Source organism: Chaetura pelagica, unplaced genomic scaffold, assembly GCF_000747805.2.
Source record: "Chaetura pelagica isolate M959 unplaced genomic scaffold, ChaPel_1.0 scaffold658, whole genome shotgun sequence".
NCBI lineage: Eukaryota > Metazoa > Chordata > Aves > Apodiformes > Apodidae > Chaetura > Chaetura pelagica.
In genome coordinates, this window is record NW_009954168.1 from 107,829 (window position 1) to 124,774 (window position 16,946).

At 59.6% G+C, this 16,946-nt stretch overlaps 1 protein-coding gene across 1 annotated transcript in view; it reads left to right on the forward strand.

The window, feature by feature from the left end:
• RASGRF1 (Ras protein-specific guanine nucleotide-releasing factor 1) overlaps positions 1-16,946 on the forward strand; it is a 63,355-nt gene that overhangs the window by 43,557 nt on the left and 2,852 nt on the right. The window contains exons 2-26 of the mRNA XM_010002837.1: positions 290-396; positions 1,192-1,339; positions 2,773-2,865; positions 3,304-3,557; positions 4,250-4,329; positions 4,746-4,939; positions 5,384-5,493; positions 5,653-5,771; positions 6,149-6,309; positions 7,042-7,105; positions 7,770-7,906; positions 8,167-8,249; positions 8,676-8,924; positions 9,296-9,577; positions 9,628-9,866; positions 10,102-10,227; positions 10,675-10,845; positions 11,193-11,305; positions 11,888-12,000; positions 12,418-12,478; positions 14,001-14,104; positions 14,411-14,495; positions 14,774-14,971; positions 15,885-15,964; positions 16,696-16,813. Of these exons, the coding sequence (XP_010001139.1) occupies positions 290-396; positions 1,192-1,339; positions 2,773-2,865; positions 3,304-3,557; positions 4,250-4,329; positions 4,746-4,939; positions 5,384-5,493; positions 5,653-5,771; positions 6,149-6,309; positions 7,042-7,105; positions 7,770-7,906; positions 8,167-8,249; positions 8,676-8,924; positions 9,296-9,577; positions 9,628-9,866; positions 10,102-10,227; positions 10,675-10,845; positions 11,193-11,305; positions 11,888-12,000; positions 12,418-12,478; positions 14,001-14,104; positions 14,411-14,495; positions 14,774-14,971; positions 15,885-15,964; positions 16,696-16,813 (3,489 nt within the window). The remainder of the gene's footprint in view (positions 1-289; positions 397-1,191; positions 1,340-2,772; positions 2,866-3,303; positions 3,558-4,249; positions 4,330-4,745; positions 4,940-5,383; positions 5,494-5,652; positions 5,772-6,148; positions 6,310-7,041; positions 7,106-7,769; positions 7,907-8,166; positions 8,250-8,675; positions 8,925-9,295; positions 9,578-9,627; positions 9,867-10,101; positions 10,228-10,674; positions 10,846-11,192; positions 11,306-11,887; positions 12,001-12,417; positions 12,479-14,000; positions 14,105-14,410; positions 14,496-14,773; positions 14,972-15,884; positions 15,965-16,695; positions 16,814-16,946) is intronic.

A 16,946-nucleotide genomic window follows, 5' to 3' on the forward strand; every position in this document is an offset into this window, starting at 1 on the left:
GCCCCGCCTCAGGCTCGGACCTGCAGCCCCCCAGCCCGCGGCGGTTTCAGGTTGCTGTGACTGCCCGTGTTTGTCCGGCAGGATTTCCCCGCTGAGCGTTTCTCAGCCCCGTCCTCACTGACAAAGAGCGGCTTTTCCCCGGGTGCTGCGGGCAGCGCGTCTTGGCTGTGCTCCTGGCGTTTCAAAAGGCATTTTCCTAACATGAAGTGACCCGTGGTTGATCCTAAAGCACTTTCCTCGTGGCCTGGCGCGAGCGAGCCGTCACCTCCCCCTCCCTTTGCTCCCTCAGCATTACTTCACCGTTAATTTCAACCATGAGAACCAGAAGACTCTGGAGCTGAGGACTGAGGATGCCAAGGACTGTGACGAGTGGGTGGCAGCAATAGCACGTGCCAGGTACCATCACCCTCTGCCAGCGCGGAGCAGGGGACGGGGGTGTTGGAGCTGAAGCCGGTCCCGAGGGTGGCTGCAGGCAGGGAGTTGTCGGGTTTGGACCCCAGCCCCGGGCTGGGACCCCTGGTGCAGACCAGGAGGCTGCATCCCAGCCTGGTGCCCAAGGAACGCCCGATTCACCGTCGGGTTCAAAGACAGCTGGGAAAGGTTTCACCTGGAAGAGCAGCAATGGGTCGAGGGAGGATTTTCCAGGCTGGTGTCTCTGTGCCGTGGGAATGGTGGCACAGAACCCCTCGCTGCCCAGGGGAGAGGTCAGGAGCCCGCATGGCACAGCTGCAGCTGGTGAGGGGGGGTGCCAGGCTGGCAGCGAGGGGGGCAGAGCAGTGAGATGTCATCTGCTGCAGCACCTCAACCAGAGCAGATGTTCCCAATAGCTTGTTCCACAAACGTCCTCCTCTCTTCGGGATGTGGCAGGGAAGAGAGGTTTGGCCATGGGGTTTATTTAACTCTCCTGTCATTTCCTGAAAGTTTAGGTTGTCTTTTCTGTTTGCACCCTCATGGTGAACCCACCTCATCTCCAGATGGGTCAGTTCTGAGTAGCAGGATCCCAAATAGCCGGAGCTGGCTCCTGGGTCCTTCGCCCCGTGGTACCCTGAGCCAGAGGGACACGGGCAGTGTGGGAAGGAGAATCACCCCCCACCCCCCCAGCAAACCCCACCTGATTTTGTGTGCACATCCCAGGGGGGCTGCGGTGGGGGTCCGGGGCAGGGGGGAGCTCCCAGCCACCTCTGCCCGCAGCTACAGGACCCTGGCGACGGAGCACGAGGCGCTGATGCAGAAGTACCTCCATCTCCTGCAGATCGTGGAAACGGAGAAGACGGTTGCCAAGCAACTCCGCCAGCAGATCGAGGACGGGGAGATCGAGATCGAGCGCCTGAAGGCCGAGGTGAAGAGCCCAGCGTCGCCCCACGGCCGCGCTGCCGCTCCCCCGGGCCACCCGTGTGCTGCGGGGGGCAGCGGGGCCAGGCTGGCAGGGCCCGGGGGGTCACAGCAGGATTTACCCCTGTTTAGTGACGCGGGGCTGCCCTCGGCGTTGGAGGGGTTTCCCGCAGGAGCCGCGCGGATCCGCTGCCCCCGCCTGGGCCGTGTGCGGCGCTCAGCGGGGTCCCCGGCCCCGGGGTGTTGCTGCCGCTGGGGCAGGGGCTGGGGGTCCTGTCCCTTGGGGTCAGGGGAAGGTGTTGGGGTAGAGATCGGGACTTCCCACCTCACCATTTCTCACAGAGCCCTCTGTGTGCCGCGGGGTGCTGGTGACATCTGCCAGGCACAGGGTTTTACACCGGGCTTCACTTGGCGTCGGTTCATCCCTTTGGTTTCTGTTTGTTGTTGTGGTTTTTTTTAAACTGTTCCACGTGCTTTGAAGCAGAGATCAAATAATCAGCTTCTACTTTAATGTGTAAATTTTGCTCATCCAATAAAAACCCAACCCCACCCCACGGCACGGGCAGACCCAGCCCGTGGGTCCCAGCGAGCCCTGGAGCCGCGCAGGGAACTGCGGTGCCTCAGGCACTTGAGAGCAGTGGGATGGGGGGATGTCTGGGGACTTGAGGCTTCATAGGAAGGCACAGGGAGAAGGGAGAAGGTTTCTAAAGTATCTTTTAAAAATCTTAATTTAAGCTGGCGTGGTGCCCCTGAGCCCAGGGCCGTTTTCTCCAGCCTGTTGCTGCTCCCGCTGAGCGCCCGGGCAGTGCTGGTGTGTTGGTCACAGGGAAGAGATCTCAGCTCCTTTCTCACCAAAACTTTTTGGAAATAACTTTTTTGAGAAGTGTTTTCTTGTTCTTACTATTTTCTGTACAATCACAATTGAAACAATGTTTTTCCTAGTTTTCATTTTCTGTTTTCCTGCCCTTTCCTGCGGTGGGGACCCGGGCGGGGGCTGAGCCACGGATGAGGAGGAAGGGCAGAGAGGAGCAGTGAAAGTTCTCGTGCTGGAAGCCAACGAGGTTCTGTCCCACCTGTGCTGGGGAGCCGTGACTGGGCAGGAGTTTGTCCTTCTCGGCAAGTTTTAGGGTGCAAATGACTCGAGGTTTTCCTGCCATTTTGCCCTCACTTGTTTTTAAATGACTTGCCCGTGACGGGTTTCCTAGAAAGCTGGGGTGAGGATTGCACCAGGTCCCTGGCTGGGTGTCCAGGTCCCTGCCTCGGGGGCGTTTGATGGGTGCTGGGGATGCTGGGGATCACCTGCTCCATCTCCTGTCGGTGCAGAGTCAGTGCAGTATGTCGCTGGGTCTGTAGTTCCACTTGCCATTCCCTGGCACTGCAGGGATTGTCCTTGGCTCCTGGGATGTGCCGGGGCAGCTGCTCACCCCCCTGTGCCCACAGATTGCCTCCCTGCTGAAGGACCACGAGCGCATCCAGGCCGGCCAGACCAGCGCGCCCAGCGACGATGACAGTGACATCAAGAAAATCAAGAAGGTGGGTGGTGGGGACACAGGAACAGGCTGGGTGGTGGGGACACAGGAACAGGCTGCCCAGAGATTCTGCCCCAGCAGCCTGGCCCACGGGAGGTGCCTCCCTGCCCCGCAGCAGCTGGGTGGGGGCAGATCTCAGGTGTTCATCGCAATGCTAAGAGGTCCCAGCCGGGCAGCATCTGCCCCACCCCATGAGCTGGGACCTGCCTGTATTTGTGGGCAGCAGCTGCAGGGCAGGACATGTCCCTGCCCACAGCAGCAGGGTTGGGAAAATATGAGCCTTAAGGTCCTTGCCACCCAAACTGCCCTGGGATTGTGTGTTTGGCAGGAGCCACGGTCCGTTCCCCAGCCGGGGGGGCTCGGGGCGGCCCCGGGTGCAGGAGCTGCCCGGGCCAGCTGGGCACGGGGACAGGGCCCTGAGGTGGTCACTGTCCCTCGGCAGGTGCAGAGCTTCCTGCGGGGCTGGCTGTGCCGCAGGAAGTGGAAGACCATCATCCAGGACTACATCAGGTCCCCCCACGCCGACAGCATGCGCAAGAGGAACCAGGTGGTGTTCAGCATGCTGGAGGCCGAGGCCGAGTACGTCCAGCAGCTCCACATCCTGGTCAACAACTTCCTGCGGCCGCTGCGCATGGCAGCCAGCTCCAAGAAGCCTCCCATCACACATGACGATGTCAGCAGCATATTCCTCAACAGGTGAGTCCCATTCTGGGCTCCAGGAGCTTCCTGGGCAGGCCTTGGTGTCCACAGCCTGCTGCCCTCCCTGGGAGTGGATGTTGGGGTGCTCAGTGCTGGGGGTCCCCGGGAGCCAGCAGCCTGGCCCTGAAAGCCACGGGTGGAAGGTCAGCATCCCCATGGGATATTGGCACAAGTGTCCTGCTGGGCAGTGGCACAAGGAGGTGCTGTGGGGGAAGATGTTCCAGGGCTTCAGCAGTGGGTCAGGGCCAGGAGTCTGTCTATGGGATGTCCTGGCTCTGATGGGGTAGGACAGTGTCCATCAGCACTGATATCAGTCCTTAAGCTTTCCAGCACCTGATGGGCTCCAGGAAAGCTGGGGAGGGACTTCTGACAAGGGCATGGAGTGATAGAATGAGGGGAAACGGCTTTAAACTGGAAGAGGAGAGATTTGTATGAGGAATTAAGAAGAAACTCTTCACTGCGAGGGTGCTGAGACACTGGAACAGGTTGCCCAGAGAAGCTGTGGCTGCCTCATCCCTGGAGGTGCTCAAGGTTACTCCAAGCCCCTTCCAACCTGGCCTCGAGCACCTCCAGGGATGGGGCAGCCACAGCTGCCTGGGCCAGGGTCTCAGCAGCCTCATTTTGTCTCATTATTTGTTATTTGCCACTTGTTCACCTGCCTTTTTTTCACCCCTTGGTTTCTCCTCCAGCGAAACGATCATGTTTTTGCATCAAATCTTTTACCAAGGCCTGAAGGCCAGGATCTCCAGCTGGCCAACACTCGTGCTGGGTGAGTGCCTGGTGCCTCCTCGCTGCACCTCAGCAGTGCCACGTGTTGCACAGTGTGTCACTTCTTCATGCTGCTCATGGCAGTGAGGACCAGAGCAAAAAAACAGAGAAACCCAATTGTGGGAATGGTTCCCATGTTCCTGGTTCTTCTGGGTGGTGGAAGGGGTGGGATGCACCAGGAGAACTGATGCTGAAGAGCTTTGCTGTGTCTGATGAGACCCTCAGCTGGCTCTACGGGGGATCCTTAAAACCCAAACTGGGCAGACCTGGGGCTTGCAGAAGCAGCACAAGGCCCCAGGAGGTGACCCTGGTGGGATCTGGGGGTGAGGAGGGTTGGGAGCCAGGGGAGTCTGTGCTGGGACCCCTAGGGTGTGGGCTGGACCAGCACACCCACCTCCCCACCACTTCTGCTCACAGCTGACCTGTTTGACATCCTGCTGCCCATGCTGAACATCTACCAGGAGTTTGTGAGGAACCACCAGTACAGCCTGCAGATCCTGGCACACTGCAAGCAGAACCGGGACTTTGACAAGTTGCTGAAGCACTATGAGGCCAAGCCTGACTGTGAGGAGAGGACCCTGGAGACCTTCCTGACCTACCCCATGTTCCAGGTGAGTGCTGGGATTGGCCACCACAACACTGCTAGCAAGGGATGGGCTGCGTGGTGCAAACCCCAGACCCATAGCAGGCATGGGGGGGTGGGGAGGCAAAGCCTGGGTGAAGATGGCCTGGGCTGGACTCTGCGTGGTCCCACACTGCTCCTGGCACCTGCTCAGGCCATTGCTGGGCTGGTTGGTGCTGCAGGAGGACTCTGTAGGTGGAGCTGCTGCTTCCCTGATATGTCTGTGGTACGGATGGGGCACAGCAGGTTCCTGGGCAACCCCCCCACTCTGGCCCCCCATCCTTACCTTTGAGCACAAGCTTTGAAGCTTTTGTAACCTCCCAGACCAGGGGTTCTGACATGGTATCCCTTGCTGTGGTGTCCCCACAGCCCTCCGTGCCCCTTCACCCCCTGCCCTGTGCCCTGATGCCCTGCTCTGGTCCTTGTGCCACAGATCCCCCGGTACATCCTGACGCTGCACGAGCTGCTGGCCCACACCCCCCACGAGCACGTGGAGAGGAACAGCCTGGATTATGCCAAGTCTAAGCTGGAAGAGCTCTCCAGGTCAGTCCTGTCCCTCTGGCACTGGGGGCAGGTCTGGGCTGTGAGGGGCTCTGGGCAGGGAGAGGGGCTGGGGCAGCCCCCCCTGTGTGTCCAAAGGGGCCTGCAGGGAAAAGTGCAATTCTCATCTGAACTCCCATTTGTCTCTTCTCCCTCCCTCAGGATCATGCACGATGAAGTGAGCGAGACCGAAAACATTCGGAAAAACCTGGCGATAGAGCGGATGATTATTGAAGGGTGTGAGATCCTGCTGGACACCAGCCAGACCTTCGTGAGACAAGGTGCCGTGTTGGTGTCCACGTCCCTGCCCTGCAGCCCCCAGCCCCGCCCTGTGGTCTGGTGAGCAGGGACATTTGAAAACATACACCCTGTTTCTGGGTGTTCCCTGCCCCAAGCGCATCGCCCGCCGGCAGCCCCGGCACCGCGCGTGGCCGTGTCGGCCCTTAGGGACTTCCCACCGCCAGACACACCTCCTGACCCCCTGGGCTGGGGGCTGTGCCCGGTGCCCTCCGGGGCAGAGCTGGTGGCTCCCGGTGCTGATCCCAGCACTGAGGACCCCCCTGCTGCCCCCCGCCCGGGCACAGGGCAGTGCCCTGCTCCGGGGGCCGTGCCCTGCGGAGCTGCCCCTGACCCAGGGCTGGGTCTCTCCTCTCCGCAGGATCCCTGATCCAGGTGCCGATGTCAGAGAAGGGGAAGATCCCGCGGGGCCGGCTGGGCTCCCTCTCGCTGCGGAAGGAGGGCGAGCGGCAGTGCTTCCTCTTCTCCAAGCACCTGATCATCTGCACCAGGGGCTCCGGGGGAAAGCTGCATCTCACCAAGGTACGGGGGGCTCGGCAGCCCCCCCCGCGGGGGTCCTTGGGTTGCTGGGGCAAGGTGAGCGGGCAGGGCCTGGCACAGCTGCCGGCTCGGGCTCTCCTGGTGACACCAGGGGTTTGGGGATCACCTTCCCCTCCAGGCTGCAGCCCCCGGGGGGACCCAGGTGTGGAGCAGGCTGGTGATCAGGTTTAATTCACGTGGCCCAGACACCGTGTGAGTGACGTGCAGAGCTCTGAGTCACGGCACAGAGCAGACATTGCAGGCTCTTGGTACAAGAAGTTGTCCTGCTTTGCAGCAGAAACTCGGGAAGTCCAACCCCAGCTGGGTTTTACCCAGCACCTGGGCCCCTCCTGCCTGTCCCCAAGGGCCATGTGCTCCTTGGCGGAAGTTTTGTGGTTAACTGAGCAAGAATCTTACAGAAATGGCTTGTTACTGTCCCTGAGCTGTCAGTTGAAGAAGGTGTCCACAGCGAGGAGTTTATAATTACAACAGACTTTTGGGAAATGTCATTTAAAGTCCGTCTGAAATAACTGATGAACAAATGATTTGGGTTGCACCAGAAGAACCAGGACACCCCAGCAGCCTGTAGCTGTGTAACCCCAGTGAACGCAGGCACTGGGCTGGCTGTGCCCTTCAGCAGCATCTCCCTGGCCCTGCCCGGGGGGGCTGGGATGGGGACAGGGGATTCCCAGCCCCCCAGAGGGATCCCTCCTGAGCCCCACTCCCTCCCCGCAGAACGGCGTCATCTCCCTCATCGACTGCACGCTGCTGGAGGAGCAGGAGAGCACCGACGAGGACGGTGGGTGTCCCTGCTGGGCTGACCCCCTCGGGCCTGCCCAGGGCCCTGCACAGCCCCCACCGTGGGTGCAGGGGGGGTGGTGGGTTGGCTGTGCATCTCCCAGTGGGTGCTGGGCAGAAGGGCAGCTCAAAAAGCAAAGTTGTGGCTGCTCCAGGAGCCTCTTTGCTGAGGTTGACAGCACCACCAGCACTGCAGCATCTCCTGCTGTGTCCTGGGAGCAGTTTGGGGGCTTGTGCACAGTCACCCCATTGTAGGGGGCAAAGATCATGCCCAGGGGGGCCCGGGGGCTGTGGGAGCTGCGAGTCCTGCTGGAGGCTGCACCTGATGCCAGAGCCTTGGCGTGAAGTTGCTGCCACGTTCCGTGGCTGGGGACCAATGACAGTGTGGCCAGCACTGCTGGTGTCCCCTGTCATGGATGTGGCTTGGCTACAGAGCTGTGAAAAGCCCTGGGCTCCTTTCTCTTGTCCTTTGTGCTGCCCTCAGGCCGTGCAGGCTTTGTTTTGTACACACTGAGACTTTGCCCAGCAAACCTGTCCTGTCCTCTACCCTAGACAACCTGCAAAAGGCAACAAGCACCTTAAAACCTTAATAAAACCTGTGCTGGGGGAGAGACAAGTGGGGAGAGCTTTTTCCAATCACTGTGTGTGGCTTTTCTATTCCAAAGCAAAAGCATCAGGGCAAGACATTGACCACCTCGACTTCAAAATTGTGGTGGAGCCCAAAGATTCCTCCTCTTTTACCGTCATTCTTGTGGCCTCATCCAGGCAGGAGAAAGCTGCATGGACCAGTGACATCAGCCAGGTAGGATGGACCCAGTGGGGAGGAGGTGTTGGGGCACAGGGTCCCTGGGGATGAGATTTATTTTTTTTCCCAAGTGGAAGAGACACAGTTGTTGGTTGAAGAGGGCTTGTCTCCTGGCTGCCTCTGTTGTGCCATGTCCTTGCCTGCATCCCCTTGCTGAGCATCTTGTCTGGCTCAGGCCCTGCTCAGGCTCCTGTGGCACATCCACACTGGGCTGGCAGTGGGGCTGTCCCCCCACCTCCCACCCGTGTCTCTTGCAGTGTGTGGACAACATCCGCTGCAACGGGCTCATGATGAACGCCTTCGAGGAGAACTCCAAGGTCACTGTCCCCCAGATGATCAAGTGAGTGCTGCCACGGTTGGGAGCTCAACGTGCTGATTAGGAGTGCTAATTAGCTGGGAGAGGAGCTTTGTGTGGGGGGAGGGGGGAAGAGACCCCCGCTGCTGGGGTCTGCTGTCCCACAAGGGGAAAGGTCTCAGTCTCTGGGTCTCCTCTAGGGACAGTTGCTCCACGTTGTTGGCACAAACCTCTACCTTGGCCACTGTGCAGTGTTTCCACCCATTCTGGGATTTGGGTTTCCTGGCTTTCCCCTGGGAGTATTCCCACCTGTGTTTTACAGAGGGACACCCCATAGGAGCAAGGGTCCTTCCCTGCCCAGGCCCTGAACCACCTTCCGAGGTCCCCGCACATCTTGGGGGAAGCTGCTTGTGTGAAGCAGCTCTTGGTTTCGTTCCAGGCTGGAAACACAGGTGTCTTGTTTCTCTGCAGGTCTGATGCCAGCTTGTATTGTGATGATGTTGACATTAGGTTCAGTAAAACGATGAATTCCTGCAAGGTCCTGCAGATCCGCTATGCGAGCGTGGAGCGGCTCCTGGAGCGGCTGACGGACCTGAGGTTCCTGAGCATTGACTTTCTGAACACGTTCCTGCATTCGTACCGTGTCTTCACCACCGCCCTGGTTGTCCTTGACAAGCTCATCACTATCTACAAGAAGCCCATCAGTGCCATCCCTGCACGGTGAGGCTGCCCAGCACCACAGCAGGGCCCATGCTGAGTCCTGCTCCAAAGCACTGGTGGAGTTTTTTGGGGGGAGGGGGGTGGCTGTGGCATTGCTCCCCCATCCCCTTGTCTGTCCTGGGTCTGTGCTCTGCTCCTCAGACCTGCCCACTCTTGGGCTGTTTTGCCTTGTCCCCCTGAGTCGTGAGGCCCTCAAACCAGGGAGGTGGATAAACCTGAGCTCTGGAGGTGTCCCTGCTCCTGGGGGGGGAGGGTGCAGAGGCTCGTGCTGGCTGTGCCATGCCTGTGGGATGTCCCAGAGATTCCGGGCTGGTGGAGCTGCTGATGGGTTCTCCACGATGAGTTCAGCCTTTCCCTGTCTCTCCACCCAGGTCCCTGGAGCTCCTGTTTGCCAACAGCCAGAACAACAAGCTGCTGTACGGCGAGCCCCCCAAGTCCCCCCGAGCCAACCGCAAGTTCTCCTCACCTCCCCCCCTCTCCATCACCAAGTCCTCCTCCCCCAGCCGGCGGAGGAAGCTCTCCCTCAACATCCCCATCATCACCGGAGGGAAGGCGCTGGACCTGGCCGCCCTGAGCTGCTCCTCCAATGGCTATGCAAGCATGTACTCCTCCATGGCACCCTTCAGCAAGACCACCCTGGACATCAACAAACTGTACGTGTCCAGTAACTATCCCAATCCATCACCAAGTCCTCCTCCCCCAGCCGGCGGAGGAAGCTCTCCCTCAACATCCCCATCATCACCGGAGGGAAGGCGCTGGACCTGGCCGCCCTGAGCTGCTCCTCCAATGGCTATGCAAGCATGTACTCCTCCATGGCACCCTTCAGCAAGACCACCCTGGACATCAACAAACTGTACGTGTCCAGTAACTATCCCAATAAAATCCCAGACGAGGGAGAAGCAGCCTCAGAAAAGCAAGAGGAGCCCTTGCAGAGCAAGCAAAGTAAGTGGCTGCAGGTTTGCAGGTGGGTGGGCCAGTGGTGGTGGTGGCAGTGGTGACAGTGGTGGTTCTATGGCTCCTCCCCAAAAAAACAAGCAAAATGGGATTCTGTACCTTCCCTGGGCTTGGTTGCTGTGTGCCCAGCTGGAATGGCTCAGACTTCAGGAAAATCTGGAAGGGCTAAAACACACCTGTGACATGCCCAGGGTGCTGGTGACTGGTTCCCTGTCCTTCCCAGGCTCAGAGGTGTCGGTCAGGGAGGAGTCGGACACAGATCCCAACCAGAGCGATGAAGCAGAAGCTGAAGCTTCCCCAACAAAATCTCCAACCACTCCGAAGACTGTCAAGTGCAAAAATTCCTCAGGTAACAAATGAACCAAGACCTCACCCAGGGCCACACGCTGCCCTTGAACCTGGCCCTGCAGAGCTGCTAAAGGTGCAGGGGTAAAACTGAGGCAGGTGTGAGGAGGAGCAGAACTTTGCCCTTTATTTTCCTCCAGGGAGACAGGGAAGTGCCAAACCCTCCAGCGTTTCCCACCCTTTTCCTCCCATCCCAGGGCTGCTTGAGATGGGATCCTGGGCTGGCACCAGCCAGGTTTACTTGCTCGGGTCTCTCCTGTAGCCACGTTAGCACCACCTGTAGTACCCGCTTGGTCCTTGCTGGGGCTCTGCTGGGCACATTTCTGCGGGCGGGGGCATCCAGGGCTGCCCTGCTCCTGTGCCTGTGTGCTGGGGGGGCTGGTGAGGGGCTGCGGGAGGGACCTGGCCGGGGCTGTGGCTGCAGTGGTGCTTTCTTCTCCCCCCCTCGCAGATTTCTCGTTGTTTTCTTACAACAACGGGGTGGTGATGCCGTCCTGCCGGGAGCTGGACAGCACCCGCAGCGCCCTCTCCGCTGCCTCCGCCTTCGCCATCGCCACGGAGGGAGTCAACGAGGGCACCCCCACCAAGGAGAAGTACCGCAGGATGTCCCTGGCCAGCGCAGGTACCTGCCCTGGGCTGCCCACTGAGTGGGGAGGAGTTTTCCAAGCGCCTGTTTCCACTGATATATTTTTTCAATGGAACACCCTGGCCAGTAGATCCCAGTGCACCCACAGCCCAGCACCCCCCGTTCCGGGCTGGGGTCCCTGGGCACGGAGGCTGCCTGAGGAACAGGTGGGGTTTGGGCAGCTCAGCTCTTTCCTGCCTTTGAGCAAAGACCCTCCCTGGGGCTGAGTTTAAAGAGGCAGCTTAGGGATGCTTGGGAAGATGGGGCTGCTCCTTCTAGTGCTCCTGGAAACACCCAGAAGTGCTTCCTGAGGGAGTGTGGCTGAGCTCAGGGCTCGCTGGCAGTTTCAGGCTTCCCGACAGACCAGCGGAACGGAGACAAGGAGTTTGTGATCCGGAGAGCAGCCACCAACCGCGTCCTGAACGTGCTGCGGCACTGGGTCTCCAAGCACTCCCAGGTGGGTGCCGGGGGGCTCGCTGCTCGGGGACCCTCCCTCCCTGCCAGCTGGAATCTGGCAGAATGCTGGGTGGCTCAGCTGGGAAGACAATTTGGCACTTCTGTCATTAAGCAAATGAGTGGGCATGGGGAGGAGCTGGAAAGGGGGGAGCAGGGAACCGGGAGCCCTGGCGCGGGGCTGGGCGTTGGGCACTGGTTGCACCCTGGGTGTGCCAGGGGGAGAGCTGGGATCCACGGACATCCCACCGGCTGGAAGTGGAGTAGCTGGTCTGATTCCTGTCAGGGTTGTCAGGCCAGGGTCCAGGTTAGGTAACTGTGTGGCTCTCCTTGCTGTCCCTGTCCCTCTCTGCTGCTGGTGGCACTGGGAGTGGTGCTGGGCTTGTTGGCACTGGGAAGCCCCCGTGCCTCTCCCAGGCTGGGTGATGCCAGTGGACTGGTGCAGAATGGACCTGGTGCCTTCCTGGCCAGTTCCCATTTCCTGGGCACTGCAGGCTGGCGTTTTGCTGGAAGAAGGGCCAGGCAGGGAACTGAGCTGCTGCTCCCGTGTAGCCCAGTAACCCTCTGCCTGCACCAACCTTGGCAGGACTTTGAAACCAACGAGGAGCTGAAGTTCCGAGTGATTGGCTTCCTGGAGGAGGTTATCCATGATCCCGAGCTCCTGACCCAGGAGAGGAAAGCAGCTGCCAACATCATCAGGTGTGGGGCTGTGGGGGGAGGCTTCTCTTCCTGGATTTTGTTCCAGGCTCCTGATGGCTGCTTCCCAGGGATAAGGACAGGCACGAGGCCCCGGGAGGGGCTGAGCCAGAGCAGGGCTCGGGAGGTGCCCGAGGAGGCCGGGCATGTTGGGGCTTCATCCCCCTCCCCACACACTGGGACGTGGTTGGGGGCAATGGGAGTGGTGTCACCCCCACCCCTGTCTCCACGTGTGGGGTCAGCTCCTCAGTCCAGGAGTTGTGTTTTTTTCCTCTTTACAAGTGGAAATGGGATTCCAAGTATTCCTATGGACACCAAACCTTTAACCTGTGCCAGCCCCCCAGGTCATGCTGCAGCCCCTGGAGCTGTGCTGGGCTGGTGCTTTCCCAGCTGTGGTAACACTGTCTTCTTGTACTGTAGGACCTTGACACAGGAGGATCCAGGAGACAACCAGATAACCCTCGAGGAGGTCGTGCAGATGGTAAGTCCCTTTCCCTTCATCCCACCTCCTGGTAGCTTGGTGTGGTGGTGGGAGCAGCTGAAGGTCCTGGCACCCCGGTGCACCCAGCTCAGGGGACAGCAGCTCTCCGAGCCCTCTGGCCACAAAGCAAAGAAAGGTTTTCTGGGGATGTGGCCAGCTGTGAGCACAGCTGGATCTGTTATGAGCAGAGGCAACACTAACCCAGCCCCTGCCCACATTAGTCCTCCAAGGGCAGGATGGCTGCTTGGGCACAGAGTGATGCCTGTTTGAGGGATACAGGAACACCCCTTGGGTTTCCACCACGTCCTCTGTCCCCAAACCCAGGCCATGTGCTGGTTCCAAGGGCTGGGCACTGGGCCAGCTGGTGCTGGTCCCCTGGGAGCAGAGTCCTGGGAATCTGCAATGGATTTAAAACCATCAGTGTGGCTGCGGTGCATTTGCCACCTTCCTGCATTAAAGAAAAACCAACAACAAACAAAAACCAACAAGTCTGCTCCTAGAAAAACCCAAGAGCCACTTTAAACTGGCCTGGTGCACCTGAAACAACAGCAGCTCCTTTCCCTGGAGCTGCCACCAGCTTCTGGAGTGGCTGAGGCCCCTTGGAGTGTTTTGAAGCTTTTGTTTGCAGCCACTGAGTGCTGGAAACTTCCTTTGAAGAAGACAAACAAAACCGGAGGGTTTCACAACTGCCTTCTCAAGGAGGGTGTTTTGCAACAGGCTGTTGACTCAGGAGGGCTTCCTGGGTCCAGGTCTCTGGGCAGGGCAGCAAGGAGTGTCCCAGCTGTAAGAGTAGTCACTGCTGGCCTGGAACCAGCACAGGGCATTTGCACCCACCATGCTCTGCACCTGGGCCCTTGCAGCTCTGTCCCCAGAGCCTCCTGCAGTTCCCCATCGTGCTTCTTGGTCCCAGCCTGGCCCCTCTTTCTGTGCACTCCCCATGCTGGGAGCTGCTGCAGTCCCGTCCCTTTTCCCAGGACCAGGACAGGAGAGATGCTGCTGCACATTTCCAGGTGGAGGGCCGTGGTGACAGGATTTTAGACCATTCCTTGCCTGCAGGCAGGCACAGAGGATGCTCTCCTGCCTTCCTGGCCATCCCCTGGAAGAGCTCTCCCAAGCAGCAGGTCTGGGAGCTGCCGACCCCACAGGGGCTGCTGGGCAGGGGGAGCTGGGCAGGAGGCTCCAGCCTGGATCCCCCAGTGCTTTGTTGGTGTGGAGCACCAGGCAGCAGTGGGTGTGCAAGGACTGATCCATTGCTGACACCTCATCACTGACACAGAGAAGAGCAGTTAGTTTTGTGTCCGTGCACATGGACGGACGAGAATGTGATGAAACCCGTGGGGCTGGCACTTCCAGCACTGGGGGATGTGCTGCCTCTGAACTTTGGGGCAGCATGGCCCTGCTCCAGTGGGGAAGAGCCTTTGGCTTGGCAGTCCAACCTGGGCTTTGATTTTGTGTGGGTGAAATGTAGAAGTTCTCACTGTGCTCTTAACCACGGGGCCTCGTCGCTGCCTTTGTCGCTCAGGCTGAGGGAGTCAAAGCAGAACCTTTTGAAAACCACTCGGCCCTGGAAATAGCAGAACAGCTGACACTGCTGGATCACCTGGTCTTCAAGAAGATCCCGTATGAGTGAGTCATCCCCATGGGTGAGGAAGGGCTCTCCTGGTCACCCCAGAGGGTGCAAAGCCTGCCCGGCTGCTTCCTGCTTTGCAGGCTGGGCTTGAGCCCAAACTTGTGCCTGATCCTGTGGTTTATCTGCTGGTGTCTCTGGGGTGACTTCCCACGTCCATCGCACTTTCAAACCTATCCATGCTGTCCCTTTCTGGCAGCACAGGGGGCAAAGGCCCTGGCTCCTCTGTCCTGTGTGGGTGCAGTGCCTTGGGTGTCCCAGAAAAATGGGAAATAAACGTTGACAATAAATGCTGTCATTTGCAGAGAGTTCTTCGGGCAAGGCTGGATGAAGCTTGAGAAGAATGAAAGGACTCCTTACATCATGAAGAACACGAAACACTTTAATGATGTGAGTGCCCCGGGGGGGACAGGGAGATGGGTGAAGCAGGGCAGTGCAGCCACCCTGCTCTGGCCTTAGCCAGGACCCGGGGTGTGTGAGGTTTATCTTCCCCTGCGCTCCCGGCTGGGAGGTGCCTGCAGCACCTGCAGCATCTCCTGGAGCAGTTGCTCCTGTTGGGAGCAGGGAAGGAAAATCTCTTTTTGTTCTAAACGCTGCGGGGCCGGAGGGTCGGAGGCTGCTGGGGGGGGTGTCCTGAGGCGCGGGCCGGGCCGGGTGTCTCCCTGCAGGTCAGCAACCTGATCGCCTCCGAGATCCTGCGCAACGAGGAGCTGAACGCGCGGGCGAGCGCCATCGAGAAGTGGGTGGCCGTGGCCGATATCTGCCGCTGCCTGCACAACTACAACGCCGTGCTGGAGGTCACCTCCTCCCTCAACCGCAGCGCCATCTTCCGCCTGAAGAAAACCTGGCTCAAGGTCTCCAAGCAGGTGGGGACGCGGGGCTGATCCTCTCCCGGGAGGCAGGGGAAGGGGTTTGATGGGCGGAGGGTGTTGGGGGGACGTGTCGCCAGCGCGGGTGGGGGGGCTGAGTGCAGCCTGGGGAGGGCGGCCAGTGACACCAGGCTGGGTGCTGACACACCGGAGGGATGGGATCCATCCCGAGGGGGCTGGAGAGGCTGGGCTGTGCATGTGTGGGGACAATCCCAAACACAGATCCAGGCCAGGTGGAGAGCACTTTGAGAACAGCCTTGAGGAGAAGGATTTGGGGTGTTGGCAAAGAGAAGCTCACCATGAGCTGCCATCATGTGCTGGAGCCCAGAAACCAGCAGTGTCCTGGGCTGCATCCCCAGCAGCATGACCAGAAAGGCCAGGGAGGGGATTGTCCCCCTCTGCTCTGCTTTGGTGAGACCCTCCCCTGCAGGGCTGGGTCCAGCTCTGGGGTCCCCAACACAAGAAGAATATAGAACTGTTTGAGCAAGTCCAGAGGAGGCCCCAGAGATGATCTGAGGGCTGGAGCAGCTCTGCTCTGGAGCCAGGCTGGGAGAGCTGGGGTGTTCAGCCTGGAGAAGAGAAGGCTCCAGGGAGAACTGAGAGCAGCTTCCAGTGCCTGAAGGGGCTCCAGGAAAGCTGGGGAGGGGCTTGGGACAAGGGCAGGGAGGGATGGGAGCAGGGGGAAGGGTTTCAAACTGAAGAGGGGAGATTGAGATCTGAAAAATAAATTCTTTGCTGTGAGGGTGGTGAGAGCCTGGCCCAGGCTGCCCAGGGAAGCTGTGGCTGCCCCATCCCTGGCAGTGTTGAAGGGCAGGTTGGATGGGGCTTGGAGCAGCCTGGGCTGGTGGGAGGTGTCCCTGCACGTGCAGGGGGTTGGAACAGGACAAGTGACACTTTTGGTTTCTTGCAGACGAAAGCTCTGATTGATAAGCTCCAAAAGCTGGTGTCATCGGAGGGCAGGTTCAAGAACCTGAGGGAGGCACTGAAAAAGTGAGTGGACAATGATTCTCCTCCCACAGGAGCTGCTGCCGTGGGGCTGGGGAACCTGGATCCCCTTGGCCCTGACACCACAGGCAGGGGCTTTGCTCTGGAGGTGGCTGCAGAGGCAGCACTGGAGGTGTCTGGGTCAGTCAGCTCAGGGCAGCAGCCTGTGAAGTGATCCCGAGCCACGAGCTGCTCCTTGGAGCAGCCGCCTGGAAAGACGTGGCTAAGAGGGACTGCAAAGGGAGGAATCATTGCCAGGCTCCTGGAGACCTTCCCCCCTCCCCTGAGGTTAAACCCCCGGTTGTGCCTTGTCCACCTGTGGTTTCCCACCTCCAGTGCACAGCACTCCAGCTAGCATGGCTCCTCCTGGCAGCACTCCGGGTGGGTGGAGCAGGAGCTGAGCTGCTCTGGAGCTGGAGCATCCCCACAGGATCCTGCATCACTGTGGGGTAGGGGAAGCTTCCTGAGGTCTTCCCAGCTCTCTGCTGAAGCTGCCCCTGAACTCCCTTCCTTCATCCTGTGGCTTCATGCAGGGCACAGCTGCAGCTCCTGCTTCTCCTGCTCTGTCCATGGGGATGTGGCTGCAAGATGTGGCCCCAGGAATCAGCAGCTTTCCTGGTTTCTGTATATTAAAGACAATCCTCCAAATTCTGCCCTCTGTGGAGTCCCACCCTCCTACTCACTCCAAAGTCCCAAGTAAGGCAGTTATCTAACCTGTTTCTGACTTGCTCCCAAAGTTGTGACCCTCCGTGTGTCCCCTATCTGGGAATGTACCTGACTGACCTGGCGTTCATTGAGGAGGGGACCCCGAATTACACCGAGGATGGCCTGGTGAACTTCTCCAAAATGAGGATGGTGGGTGTCCCAGCCCTGCTGCAGGGGCCGGGTCAGAGCCTGGCCCAGGCTGCCCAGGGAAGCTGTGGCTGCCCCATCCCTGGCAGTGTTGAAGGGCAGGTTGGATGGGGCTTGGAGCAGCCTGGGCTGGTGG